This window comes from Epinephelus moara, chromosome 20, assembly GCF_006386435.1.
Source record: "Epinephelus moara isolate mb chromosome 20, YSFRI_EMoa_1.0, whole genome shotgun sequence".
In the NCBI taxonomy this organism is placed as follows: domain Eukaryota; kingdom Metazoa; phylum Chordata; class Actinopteri; order Perciformes; family Serranidae; genus Epinephelus; species Epinephelus moara.
Window position 1 is genome coordinate 19,840,629 of NC_065525.1, and position 15,462 is coordinate 19,856,090.

Genomic DNA, 15,462 nt, shown 5'->3' on the forward strand with positions numbered 1-15,462 from the left:
TTATTCAGGCATAGATTCACAGAGGGTGATATCATCATTGATTAGAGTTACAAGGCAGCAGTCATTTACTGTGACAGAACTGTTTGAATTTTGTTTTATGGTAATATTAGCCAAAGGTCAGGCATCAGTAGGGGCTCTTTTAGTGTCTGCATGACGCATGCCTTTTGTAGTGATTTCTGACTGAGTTTTCCACCTTCTTCACTTATCTTTTCTCCTGTGATGTATTTCTATCCCTTGCCTCGCCTTTATTCCCCTCCCTGCTTTCATATTCCATGTGCTCTACTCTTCCGGAATAGGAATAGGCCTGAACGGACACGCCGTGATTTAGACTCTCTCTTTACCTTCAAGGTCTTTCCTTTACCACAACTGCTTTAATAACTCGTCTTTCTATTTATTAAAGACGATTTATCCTGTGGCCCAAATCGGTTTTCCCCACCTTTCATGCTGCCTCTGTCTTATTACCTCACCACTACTGGAGGGACGGTCTTCATAGGCATTTTGTTAAATCTTTGCTATTCAGCCACATAATTAGCCAAAACAGTTTTGTGGCTTGGCTTTTCCCAAGACAACAAGTCCCCTGAGCTGGGGAATGCAGACGAGGCGGGGAACATGCAGAATCGGAGCTATAAGATGCAAACAAATAATTACCCTTCATTTGAAAACACTCAATTAGCCTCTATTTCGGAGTAAAATAATGACTTTCTCCCACTAAGCGGAACCCCAGAGTTTCAGCTGTAATTAGTCCAAAAGATGGCAGCCCAGTGGCTCAGTGGAGACGATAACAACACGACTGTTTTATTAACCCAACAGCAAATATCGCACCATACCAACGCGCAACAGCACATTTGCTGTGTATATAAACTGTAAGCAGGCGAAAAAGCACCCAGTCCTGTAAGGTTTTGCACTAATGTGTGTGTTGTGTGATTCAGCAACATAAATAAAAGGAAAGGCAACATATAAAAGGAGGAAGCGAAGGAGGTGGAAGGCTTTGTGGGCTGTGTGGCAATTCATTGAGCTCTGCTGTGCTGCTGACATTTCTATCTCAGATGTGCAACAGAAGCTGCCTCTGAGTGCCTCTCCACTGTACAGAGAAGCAGAAGAGCATTGTGTGCCTCACTATGTGTGCCTCACACATTTGTGTGCCCGACTGTAGCATCCTCCATCAAGGTTAGTGGAATAATATATCACAGGCTGTGAATTAAGGTGCCCACTGTTCAGAGTGAATTACTATTATCGCTGTGTCTCTAACCAACCATCGATGCTAGTGTTTTTCCCTGAAAGATGGGTCTGATTGACGCCAGTTCCAATAAGGTGGATTTGCCTCTGTGCACTTTTCCCTGGCTTAAGGGAATACACTTAATGTGGAAGTCTGTCACAGTCAATATCAGTGTAGTGGACCTTTTAAGCTCCCCATGCTGAATAGTGAATATTTGTATTCAGTACCCAGGCTGAATACTTACAAACATGCACACACGCAGATACTCTGTATATCATTGCATTAGTCGGCAGGAACCCACAGCCGTGCTTTCATCCTCTGCTGCCTCCACACCACCACGTGTCTGAATATTGGAATTCCTGTGAGTCTCCCTGCAGAATTTCAGTGCGGTGATAAGAAAAATTAGATTTTATTATGTACCTTTTCCATCGCCTATCACTTGAGACAACCATGGCGTGTCTGGCACGAAACAAATTTTCAGGCACATTTCTCAACTAGCGCACTGCATAATTTTATCCTCACTGGTTTGATGAGAGTGAAAAAGAAAACTTTCCCTCATTTCAAATCAGTTTGTAGCATTGGAGAGTTGCCTAAACACTTGTATGCACACACACTGCAATGTGAAATAACATTAGGTTACAGCCCAGTGAAAGCTTGCTACATTTCTGTTTTCGACACCACTGATCTGAAGCCAATTCCCCGTGGCCAATATTGACTTTAACAGCTGTGGCGGGAAGGTGGCGAGAGACCAAGGCAGCCACCATAGAGGACCGCAGGACAGGACACAGCAGAATATGGGATGTAGGAGACACACCATGACAATACTTTCAGTCACCTTGAAGTCTAACAACCACTCTGAGTGATAACGTCAGCAGATGGCCTCAATTCCCCAGTGGACTGTAGAAAAATGTAGTGTGACCTCTGCTTTGGAACATGCTGTGGTAAACCATGTCTTTTAACTTTCATTGCCCAACAGTGAGCGGTGGGTAGAGAAAATAGAAGTGGTAAAAAATTATTAGAGAAATAAAAAATTGAAACACTGAGTGGGCTGAGGAAATGGTGAGAAAAAAAACAGAGTGCAACTGGTTGACGCCTCTTTGATGCTTCACACAGCTCTCGGACTGACGGAAGGCTTTTGATAAGTGATCTTAACGTCAGTCACATTCAGACTCAGCCAACATGGAAACTCCCACATCTGTCTGTCTCGCACAAGTGCGCACTCTTGTAAGTTCAAAGTTGTTCAAATTACAAGCTTGAAATACTTGACATTTACATCAGATGAGCCCATTTGAGACAAATCTCAGTTCATAAGTAATGTCATTTTAAAAACAGTCACAAAAGTTCCCCTCAAGGCTGTACAGGGGATTCCAACAAAGAGCAGACATTGAGGAATATTTTTCTATGCTAAGTGTTAATTACCATAATAACACAGATCCGCCAGGGCACAGTCTCGACGTCCACGCTTGCAGACTTACAGGAAGTGTTGTCAGAAATATCGATTTAGCAGTTAAGCGGTGCCCACAGAGCCCCGCCCCCTCTCACTCACTCACAGCAATGTTTTCTCATCACTCGTCTCATTCGCTCCAGTTGCATATAGGCTTTTGCAGTATGGTTTTGTCTTACACTTACACTTTATTTCATTTTAAAGGTGTTAACATTACAGATGCTTTTGAACATGTGCACTACTGCAAGAAAAATATTGTTTTCTTCAATGTAAAGATGTTAATATTTACTATAGTCATTGACAATACAATCACGTTATAATATTTATCTGTAAATTACAGTTTTAAATTATATGCCCTCAAGGTGTATTTTTCACCATGGTTTCAAAAATTGATAAACAAAAATGTTGATATTTTTCGAGTTATCAAAGTTGGAAATTTTAGTATCTTTACAACACTACTCACAGGAAGCAAGGGCATGAGTGGGCTGTCCCACTGTGGAAGCTGTAGTTGCCTTAGGGCTTTTATGAAGTCTTTTTGTGCCTCATATTTGTGATAAATCGATATTTTAATGGACAGTTTCTTTGTGAATTAACCCCAAATTAATAAGCTCATGGCATGTTTCACTGATGATCAGATAGGAAGTTATTTTAAGTATTCAGTAATATAATAATTGGACTGGACTGTGGAATGGGCAATTTTATTTTGATTTAATTTCTTTTTATGCAATTATTTTAACTTTTGTTTATTGTTGATGAGGGGAAGTGTGGTGGTTGTTTTTTGCTGGACAGCTGAATTTCCCTTTGGGGATGAACAAAGTCTATTCTATTCTTTATGTCGTATAATAATTAATGATAGTTAGATATTTATTGTAAGTGTTTTGAAGTTTCTAACAGATCGATACAGTGGCTCTTATGCACCTGTTGTAATGAAATTAATGCAATGTAAATAAGTCAAAGTAAAAAACGTACGTCTTTTGTGTCTTCAGGGCTTATTTGAGTCAGTGAGAGATGTTTCATCAGAATGTACCTTGTGCTGCTGACGTGCTTTTACATGTTGTAAGTTCTGAAATCGGATAACTAATGAAAAAGAGTTATTCTCAATAAAATTCATTTTGCAGCCAACAAGGAAAAAAGAAAAAGCAGCCCCAGATCTCAACAGAATCTCAGTGGATTTTAGAAAGCAGATAGAAAAAGTAGATGAAAAACAAGAACACAGTGAAATGTGAGGTTCACTTATGGACGACTTTGGAGCTCAGGTCTTTAAAAGACCGAAAAAAAAGAAAAGAAGTTACTATGGTCAATATATTATATCTTAAAATCCATTACAGGGGCTACTGTCAGTGGAGTTTACAAGGACATTTTTACTGTAGTCTTCTGTCCTTTCACCATCCAGTGCTTTCAATATCTGAGAACATAAACTTCATTGAAATACTCTTTGGAATAAAGTAAAAAAAAATGGATGAAATCTGTTTGCAAAGCCATTTATGAGTGACCCTCTTATACAAAATCATGCCCCTATTTTAAGAATTTACCTCGAGGCTGGGCAGCATGTCGATATTATATTGATATTGTGCTATGAGACCAGATATCATCTTAGATTTTGGATATCACAGTGTTTTCTTTCCCTGGTTTTAAAAGCTGCATGACAGTAAAGTGATAGAATTTTCTGAACTTACCAGAGTGTTCGTACTCACTTAGTCATTATATCCACATTACTCATAATTATTTATCAAAAGTTTGGTCAAAAATATTGTGATGTGATTTTCTCCATATCGCCCAGCCCTATAAATCCATGCACACTAAAAGACCACCAGGATCTTGTTAAGGTCTGTTACCAGCTACTGTTGTCTTGTCCTTGATTCACATACTGGTATACGTTATTAAATGCATTTAGTGGTTAGTGTTTAGTGCTGTCTTACTTTTCTCTCATATTCTTGCACTACTTGCTTACAAGGTCCTGGAAAAAATATGCAATGGTTCATTAAGTCCACTAAGTGCAGATGTGGATTTGGCTAGAGGGATACCTCTAGGAAAGTCTTATAAACTCAAACTTGCCACGCAACTCCACTCAGTCCTCTCACAGAGCTGATGCTTTCATATATGTAACATTCCTCTGTGTAAATATATATTTTAGAGATCACATACTAGCCCTATGCAAGAATAATCTTGATGATCTAGTGCTGACTACGCACGACTGTCTGACTTCATCCAAATAAATGTCATCTCTTTTTATTTACCTTTTTAATATCTTTTGGGCTCTTGGTCAGGCAAAGTAAGCAATGTGAAGACAGAACCGTAGCCATTTTTCTCTGTTTTCGGACATACTACATACTAAGAAACTAACCAATGAATCAACAAAATACTTGCTAGATGAAATGGTGATGAAAGGGTGACATGGTGGTGCAGCCATTAGTACCCATCTGTGTGGAGATGCATGTTCTCCCCTGTGTCAGCATGGATTTTCTCTGGGTTCTCCAGCCTCCTCCCACGGTCCAAATGCATGCAGGTTAGGCTAATTGGTGACTTTTAATTCTCCAAATTGCCCATAGGTGTGATTACAAGCGTGAATGGTTGTTTGTCTCTGTGTGTGTCAGCCCTGTGATAGTCTTGCAATCTGTCCAGGGTGTACCCCGCCTCTCGCCCAGTGTCAGCTGGGATAGACTCCAGCTCCCCCATGACCCTTAATAGCAGTTATGGATATTGAATAGATGAATGAATGATGATGAAAATGATCGTTACTTCCTTTGTCCAGTTAGGCAGTTTTAGCTTTGAGTTATTTTTAGCCATATACAGTGCACACTTCTGTTAAAGATTGCCTCAAGGCTACAGGAAGTATAGACAAGACGGAGATGGGTGCGAAACAACTAAAGTAAGAAACACATGAGATATGAGTTTAAAGGGCAGTATTCCTCTAAGGCAGACTCAGAGCATAGTGGCAGGGTGACTAATGACCCACAGTGCTCTCAATTATTATCGCTGGCACGCACGCACACACACATACCCACACACACCATATGATTCATTTTGGTTCAGGCTGTAGAGAGGCATGACTCAGCCGCACTCATGGGCAGCTACACCAACATTTCTATCTCCATCTCAATTTCCCAAGACCCATAGACTCTTGGTCTAAATGAGGACATCAGCACTCTAGGAAATAGGTTTGTCCCACAGAAAAGCCACCCCGGTGCAGCTCAAATTATCTTTCTGCCCTTCCGCAATCAATGCGAAAGTGGGTCTCATTAATTTCTTGGGTCACGTCCCTCATCACACCTCAATCATGCATCATTCAGAGGCTATTTCCTTTTGCATGGCTTTGACGTTATTTTCGAAACAGGGTGGTTGTAAGGTCAGTCGCTGATTTCCTGAATTTACTGACGATGTCAAAGAGTCATCATCAACTAAGGACCTCTTAAAACGGTGTCTCCAAGGAGAGCGTCCTGTTATAGAGATATAGATTGACTTTTTTGTTTGGTGTTAGTTACATTACATAAACTTTACTATATTGCCTATTTGGCATGCTTATATCTCCTTGAAGTCTGAGAGTTTGGAGATAATTATCAAGTAACGCTAGGCTTGAATGCACAAGCTTTTTACCCATGTCTCTGTAAGTTTAAACCAGTTTAAATCTTTTTCTGTGTTGACATTTTTTCCTGCTCTTGCCATATTTTTAATCATTTAATGATTGTCCTTCCACAGAGCTGTCTCCTCACAAAAGTGGTCTTATTCATCTTCCCACACGTAATTGTGTGGAACCTGAACTCCACAGCAAACGAGATCATTTCTTTCGCACAATGCTGAGTAATTTAAGACTGATGGTCACTCGGTTTATGCGGAAATTATCACAGCAAGCGATTTAAAATCAAGTCTTAATTACAAATATTTGATAAATGAAGTCAAATTGGCCGGCACCAGGCTGGCAGCTTTATATCAGCGCTGCCAGACTAGGCCTCCGAGAGCTTCAGCCTCCAGTCTGGTCGGCTTGCAGACCGCCAGCCTGCAGAATCAGCCCGCAGCCCCAGGAGAGCCTTCCATCCTGCTGCGTCTGCTCTTCTCCCTCCTCACACACATCCATCCTGCCTGGTCGGCCTGTCAAACCCTGCGCCCCCCCTCCCACCTTGCCTCCCTCCATCACCCCTCCATCACCTCCTCCTCCTCCTCTCCCCCCTCTCTTCCTTCGCTCCACTGGGCTCGTGAAGGTGAGCCAGTCCCCAATGGCACTACTGTACAGATTGCAATGCTTCCTCTTCAAATAGAGGCTTCTCTCTGGTGAATAGTCGTGTAAAGAGCAGCTGCAAGTCGTCTTCCTCTTCCTCCACCTTTTGTTTGGTTATTTTTGTCCTTTTTACCATGCACTTATCTCTGGATGTCTGTATTATTTAGTCTCTGTCTTGCTCTCAGGTCAGTTGTCCTTGACCATGGCTAGGGGTGGTACAGTCTGCTCCTTGTGTCACTTAAGAGCAAGACTAACAAAAAGAAAGCACTCCCTGAGGTTTTAGGTCGGTTTAGGTGACAGCTGTCATCCAATCGCTTGTCCTTAAAAGGTCTTTTATGAGCAGGCTGTGTGACAGAACAATGACAGCGGCAGGACGAATGCTTCAGTCTAGCTCTGATGTGACACTACCTCTAATGGATGTGTCTAATCACTGTTGATAGATAGTGTCCATCTGCAGTTGTGTAATGGATGTCTTTCTGTTGGGGTGTATGTGTGTGTGTCTGACATTTTCTCCAGTCTGTAGAGAGCCTAAGTGTCTTTAAACCTCTTCCAGGTTAGCTTCTGTTCCTCTATGTTGTGTTGCTCTGTGGCATAGACAGGTCATTTTATCATTTTAACAAAGCTTAAACAAGATTCTGGGCTCTGTTTAAATCCTGAACTAAATAAATATCCAACACAGCACTGGCTAGTGAAAATTTAACACCTCATTTAAATAATGACAAAACACCCATTTTGTCAGCATTCAGCAACTCCAGCTCTTGTAGGGCTTTTACAGCACTTCTGTGGCTGAGACTCGCGCAATATGTTACGGGTGCTAATAAAATAATGGCTTCTACTAGCCAGTGCAGTAATAGATACTCATTTAGCTTTGAACATGGACAGAAAATGCCAGACTCTGATGTCCAAATGGATGTGTTTTCAGCTCGTTTCCAGAACGAACACTGTCTGCACATTTGCTGGTGTGCTTGCGAATGCCTCGGCTGGCACAGAGTGTTATCCGGCCATCCTGTTGCTGCAGGTGAACTCATTGCCTTTCCTTTTATGTTTGTGTGTAGGTTTTTGGAGATTATTATCACTTCAGGCATCACGCAGTGGAGAAGAGGGCTTTGTCTGGCCACAGGGGGATGCACATCAGACTGCAAAAAGAACCACAGGTAAGACCGTTGTCAGCTCTCACACAGCTCATTGCAGCACTCTATGTCAGCAACAAAAGGCCAAAAGACAGATTGGATTACACACAGAGAGCGTATATCACAAGAGAACAGGATGCCAGCATCAATGAAAGCTCAAAGTCTGTATTCTTTTCGGTCCACGCTGGTCCTTCCATCTGTCCCCCTGACCCAATCTGAGGTACCACATAGCTGTAAATATGCAAAATAAACCCACCCAAACAACACAACAGCTGTGACTGTCGCAGTGTTTGGCCTTGCCTTTTCTCCAGTCTTGTAAAATAATTATTTGCACCTGAATGTTAACTAGAGAGGAAAATTGGCATTTATCAGTCTAACATCGGAAAACAAGAACATTTTCCATCCATGAATGTCATCTTCATTTGGACATCTGGTTCTGAATTTGCCCAACCAACTATTTATACCTGGCATACTATTAACTCTGAAAAATCTCAGCCTCCGTGTATACCAGATGTAATTGAGTCAGCATGGAAATGCTAGCATAGTGGAAGGAAGTTATTTTTTCTTGGTAGGGATTTAGAGAAAAGCAGTCTTGCGTTGCCAGACCTATATCTATACTATGTTTGCACTGCTCCTACAAAAGAGAAAGGTCTGGCAGTTTCCATCATTATTTCTATTGTAGGTAAAAAACAAAATGATATTTCTCATATTTCTCATAGACTCTGAAAATGACAGTGGAAGCCAGAAGAGAAAGTGGAGAAGGGCAGAAAGCTTATATTCTGTCCTGTTTTGAGTCAACAAGAGCCTTTTTCTGTATTTAGAAGGCCTCTTGAGTTTCTTTATATAATTAAGTTCATGCATTGCCTGGGAACAAATTTGTTGGTTCATTTTTAACATTCTTTACACTGATTAAATTCACATTAAACATATTACTCTTGACCTGAGTCTACACTGCTGGGAAAATAATCCTCGAGGAAACACTAGATAAAATCTTTAAAAAAAAACAACAATTTCCTCGTACATAAAAATGGTAATTAGATGTGAGATTTATAGATTATTACATTGCTGTCTTGTGAAGGCAACAGGAGATATGCTAATAACAGGCCTATATGAAAAAAATAAATTTACTTGCTATCAGAAGCCCACATTAGTGGGTTGTGCTATCTAATCAACAATTCGCAGAGAAGATTTTGTAGGAAATGAAACAAACACTTTTTAAATGAACTTCATACTTCTTCAGTTTGTGGGCGGACAATAACTGTGGCAGCTATAAAGGTTAATTTGGTACATTCTTAAGTCTAAGAATGTCACAACCTTTTGCAAGCTGTGTTCACAGGGCTTTGCTGCTTTTATTCACACCTGGGCTGCTGAGGGAGGAAATGTTTGGACTATAAGCGAGCAAAATGCTACACAGGTCAAATATATTGATACTCCACAAGCCTTGTTGTGAATAAAATATAACACTCTGATGAAGGCTCTGTGCTGAAATGCTTAAGAATATTTTTTCTTGTGATGTGAGCCAAATAAACAAGTGGAATGTGAGTATTTTGTCCTCCTCGACTTGGAAGTTTGAGACGTGCTACCTTTTCACACTTTTTGGAATGTGCTCGCTCTGAATGGTTTTATTTGTTTTCAAGAAAATAATGTAGGAAATAGTTCTGTTGACAGTGAGAAATGTGGAGGAGACATTGTTGTTGTTCTACATGTTTTTATGCTTCGAGTGCCGCAAACAAAATGCTCCTCACCTCCATTGTGTGTGAACTCTCAGTGGCAAAAATCTCAAAACCTAAAAAGAAAAAATCTATCAGCATGGCAAGATACAGTTCTCCCTGTTGTAAAAAGGAGAATGTGTTATTTGGGATTTGGATGACCTGATTCTATAAACAAAAGGTGTCAAACTTACAGCCAGAACCGGCCCACCAGAGGCTCCAGTTCAGCCCACAGGGTGACTTTGCACACCTAATATTGATGCACTTGTGAATCCTAAGAGCGCATTCACACCAGGATAGTCCAGGGGACACAGTTCGATTGGGAAAATTTCACACCTTCATTTGGTTCGGTTCACTTTCACACTGCACTTTTTAAAGCGGACCAAACAGCCTGGACAACGTCACGCAGTTACAACAGCTGCTCGTCTGGGGGAAGTATTGCTCAAAACGACCACTGACCAGGAAGAAAAAAAGCATGAGAAAGAAGAAAACCCGGCTCATCGATTGGCCAGGACCGAAAACGGAAATCCCTCCCTTCAGCCGGCTTGGTCACCACAAACTCCAAATTTATGCAATCTTGGGGTTTCTGTTTTTAATTTGGTGTTCAAACCTAATTGTTTTTTGCCTCTGCTTCTCCCGGTTCGCACCGTTGGCTTTGTTTTTTTCTACCCAAAGTACACTGCGCTCTACGTCACTTCCTCTCCTTGATTCACTTCCTCTCTTTGGTTCGCTAGATAGTCTGTTTGCATTTTCCATTGCAAGCGAACCACACCAGGGTTCACTTGCAAGTGAACCGATACCCCCAGTTTTCAAGCAGAGCAGGGTTTGCTCATTTGGTCCTCACCAGAGTTCGAATGAGCGTTTAAACCACTCCAAACGAACTGAAATATCCGTGGAAGCGGACCGGGGTTCGTTTAATGCGAACCAAAAAGTGCCAGTGTGAATGTGTCCTAAGAGGTGCCAGGCTTCAGGAGCAAGTTAAACAGTGAGCAGCTACTTCATTCAAAAAACTGCTTCAGAGGCTTTTCCACCCTGACCAGAATACAGAAAACTTACTGTGGTCATATTTGAGTGTGGTTTGACCACTGTAACAATTTTGCAATGATACTAGTTTGGTCAGTTAAAATCATCACTAAAAATAAAGCCTTTACCCTGAAGAGTTTGTTGATTGATGTCAAAGAAATGTTGAGTAACTGTCAACCCTGGGCATCAGCAACAAATAGCACAGCTATGTTTGTACATTGTGCTGTAGGTGAACACCCTCTCTTTCAGCCCTGCTGCCACCTGACTCAGCAACACGCTGCTGTCATGTTTACATTGGAAACACTGGAGGCAGCGGTGGAAATGGCTTCTATTTAAAAGCATCTTGAGAGGTACCTGACTGGTGCTAAAAGGGGGCAGTTATGAAGCGAGAACAGACTCAGGCCATCTGTAGCAAGGAAGGCCTGCCAAGTAAAGCCCAAGGACTACTCTGTAGCTCTGTAGCTTTTCCCAAGCCCGAGTCAAGCTGGCTGAGGAGAGGGACTGATGTGGTCTGACAAGCGCTGAAGCCCCAAGACATCATTAGTGAGATATGGTGACATTCAGTGAGGCCAGCGGTGTCAAGGGTCAGGCAAATCGGATGTTAACAAGGGTCTGTGGGCATATGGGTTTAGAGGTGTCTGCCCGGGAGCTGGGAGAGTACTGTAGCACTCAGATAGTTAAAAGATTTGTTCTGAGAGCTCCAAAATCAGCAACAAATGGGATTTAGTATAGGCAGTGACAGAGGCAAGGATTTTGTCATTGTTACCAAGAAGGATTTAATGATGTCCTATACTGGATTTTAGTTGTAATGGTGAGGGATAAAATGCAGAATGAACTGTTGGCAAAACCACAAGACTAGTAAGAGACACTCAGTGGAAAAGCTGTCCTCTTTAATAAATGGAAAAGTGTATAGAAAGATTTACTGTGTGCCTAGATTGCTTTTATACTGTGTGTGCCATTTGGCAATACTAAATGAGAGAGAAGGCATCTTGACTTTAATAGGCTTATATACTTTAGTTACTTTTTTATAAATGGTTCACACCTCTGTACATATATTTATCTCTTCTCATTATGAATATAGAGTACATTTACTATATTCCTGATTACATTCTGTTTATTAATTTGCAATACTAATATTATCGTATTTTTTGGAAAAATGAAACAGTGATTCCAGAGAGAAGCAGACAGAGGGGTCTACAGTCTGTGTTTGAAGGATATATCCAGGATGTCAAACTGACTTGGCAGTAACAACAGGTTAAAAAGACAAAGATAGTTAGAAGCTAAAGCCGAACTATAGGCTACAGATCACAGTGTAAAAGTAAACAGAAGACAATGAATATTTCCTTGATTTTGGACCAGCTGTGTGGCATCGCAGTGTGTGCAGATGAACGGTGTTTGGCTTCGCCCCCGTGCTGCTGCCAGCACCTGGACCTCCGCCGCCAGACGGGCAGGGATCTCCGGGGGATGTCAAACAATGCTAATCTGCTCACAATGCGATGACACACAGCTGGTTGAATGTCAGCAAAGTTTCCCTGCTTCTCTTCATTGGTTCCTGTACAGCAGGGTAGGTTTTTTTTCCTGTTATAATCATTAAAAAGCAAAAGCAGCATGTGAATACATTCAGTAGGCTATATCTTCAGTAGCTAGCTAGCTAACCCTACACTTTTCAGGGATTGATTTTGGTTTTGGGACAGCAAGAAACATATATCCTTTTCCAACCTCTCCAGGTAATCTGAAATGATTGCATTAGAGTCAGTGACAGCTGTGTCGTTGTCAGACCCTGGTCTGAGCTACGTAATGTTATGTTATGATTGGCCAGTCTGCGTCCGGGGGTGGGTCTTGGTAAAGGGTCAGTTATCTGTATCCGTATTTGTACTCAGAATGGGCGGGTTTAACATTGAAGTGGGTTTAAATTAATAATTGGTTGATCAGAAGTTGCTATACTCATTATTTATTTGAAAACTATTTACAGAACAAGCTCAGGATTGAGCTTCAGATCATTTGTGATCACAAGGGGAAGAGATTGAAGACAGCTAACCAAATGAGGATTTACCTGCATCACAAATGCGGATATTGACACATTTTCCTCAGATGGTTCTCGCGCTCTTAAAAAGTACGTTATCTGTACTGGATACTTGTTTTGTTTGAGTATTTGGCTCACCCCTTATTTTATCTATGTTTATTTTTTTAGCCCTATATCTTGACTTGCACTTCTTTATGTCTTTGACTCAGATCTTTGCTTTTACTTGTGTGATTTCTTTTTGCTAGATATTTAATGAGCGTAGCTGGAGGATGCCTGAGGCCTAAGATTTTCATTGCCAGCAACTCCTTCTTTGTAATCTTTGCGCACATGATAAGAATAAAGAACTTGAAACTTGCACTGAAACCTAGAGCTCTTGCAGCAGAGCCAGGAAGATAAAGACATTTTTGACGGAAGAGATTCCATCTCACAGGCTTCCTCTCTCTTAGTGGTTCGACTTAACACCGTGCTTGAACCCCCAGCTATCTGGGCCGTCAGGTGTCTGGCTAAGGAGCAACAGTTTGTCCCTAGGTTACCTGCCCACCCACCCAACCAGAAACAGGCCAAACCTCAGGCAAAGCATGACCACTGCCAAAAAGCACCACTGCGTAAGTGAGTGGGTTTGTGTCTATATGTTTTTATTTATGCGCATTTGTATAATCGTGTGTGTGTGTGTGTGTGTGTGTGTGTGTGTGTGAGAGAGAGAGGGTGTAAGTATGTGTGTGTGACCATCTGATCCCTGGAAAACGGAATAGAAAAGGTTCTGCTTCACCTGGTTCAAAGAACACACATTTAAAAGGCAGTGAAAACATAATAGTTGGATTTAGATTAGTCAATGCTTAGCTCTGAGCTTGTTACAGTGTTTCCTCTCTGTAATCCGGCTGCCGTCTCTCACATTACCTCCGCTGTCTCTCCATGGTGCTAACATGCCGCTTATCGCCATCCCCTTTGAATTATCACACAGTGGCATGATGACATTGGCAGCAGTATAAGCTTTTACCATTATGCTTACGAGGGTTGTTTGTCATCTCCTCTCCACACCCCACACCTTCTCTATGACGGAATGAATCGATTTGTTTTGGGGTGGCTGCTGTTGGTTTTGTACAAACCGCAGTGCAAGGCAGCTTACTGCAAGCTGTGTTTCGGAAGGACCTTACCCTACATCTGTCTCTCACTCTGTCTCTGGCTGTAAGACTGCACTTTGTGTGCACTTCCCTGGGCTAAGGCCTTCATGTCAAAGGATAAGGTTGGAAATATTCAATAGTCTTGGATTTGTCAACATATCCGATGAAAAGACCAAAACCTACAATGTGTTAGTTCATCTCTTTATAGCTTGTCTGTGGCACTTAGCCCCCAGCCCACCAGTTTCTAAGATGTAATTGTTTTGGTGTGAGTCACAGGAGGGACAGCAGGAAATAATGTATGTGTCGGAGACTATTTTCAGCAGCAGATTTTCTGCACTAGTGAGTGTTTAAGACAGTTGCATACATCCATGGGTTGTGACCAGCTCAACTCAAGACTGAAAGAGTGATTCATCTCTCTTAGATTGTTTTGTTTGAATATTTGTAGAGACCTTGAGAAATGAAATTATTCAGTAATTTGCAAAAAAAAAAAAAAAAAAATCTGAGCCGTTGTTTGGGGAATACTGATTTATGATATAAGAAAAGTGTATGTGGGATCAAATAAACCACAGTGCCCACGTTTATCATAATGTATGGCTCACTGATGGTTTTTTAATAGTCTCTGGACAAGGATGGAGATTTATGGCATAGAGGAATAAGCTATATTTGACTTTGAAAGCACTGTCTGTAGGATAAGTTCAATGTTGGATTTGGTTATTTCATGGGATTTATTGTTAATAACAAAGTAATTAATATCACCAGATTTAAGAGCTGTCCACGCCGAGAACAATACCTATAACGATAATTATAATGATAACAATGTGAGCATCCATGCTAATAAACAATAACCTTCAGTAAACAGTGGTGCTCCAGCTGTGACGCCCTTTGAATTCGTATAGATTTTGATTGGCTGTCAGTTTTTATTGGTCAGCAAATTGCTCTGAATGTGTCCCAACAATACTGTTTGTCACTGTTGTTGTTATTGTTGTGGTGTGGTCTCTGGGGGGCTGTGGCCACTCTACCTCCTGAGTGGCTTTGGCTCTACAGGTAGAGCGGGTCATCCACTTATCAGTCCACTTATCAGAAGATTAGCAGTTTGGCTCAATTTAGAAAAAAAACATCTGTGTATGGCCCCTACAGACTTTGCCTTTCCTACTGTAGATGTCCCCCTAAGGGAAACTCAAATGGATGAATGGACCAGAGCCACAATTAAAATTTGGAGGATAATAAAACTGTTATTTGGATTGCCTACAGCAATTATCAGAGCTAATCAACATTGGATGTGTAAATGACTTAACCCCTTCCCTTATAGATGCACAGTTTAGAAAATGGACAGACTCACTAATTTACCCCAACTCTGTAATGATGGCAGCCTCAAGTCATTTGTACAGTTAAGGGAGGAATATATGCTTCCTAAAACAGACTTCTTTAGATATTTACAATTAAGACATTTTCTAACAAACATAAAGAGTGGAATTAAGTTTTGGAGCCCACCCCAATCGAGGAGTTTTTGATAAAAGTACAAACAGGAAATGGGGGCAAGAAAGTTGTAGGTCATTTTTATCCGATATTTTCAAGCATGACTC

General features: G+C 41.2%; 1 protein-coding gene across 1 annotated transcript in view; it reads left to right on the forward strand.

Annotated features, from left to right (window-relative positions):
• furinb (furin (paired basic amino acid cleaving enzyme) b) overlaps nt 1-15,462 on the forward strand; it is a 103,079-nt gene that overhangs the window by 36,803 nt on the left and 50,814 nt on the right. Inside the window, exon 3 of the mRNA XM_050072175.1 lies at nt 7,929-8,027. Within this exon, the coding sequence (XP_049928132.1) occupies nt 7,929-8,027 (99 nt within the window). The remainder of the gene's footprint in view (nt 1-7,928; nt 8,028-15,462) is intronic.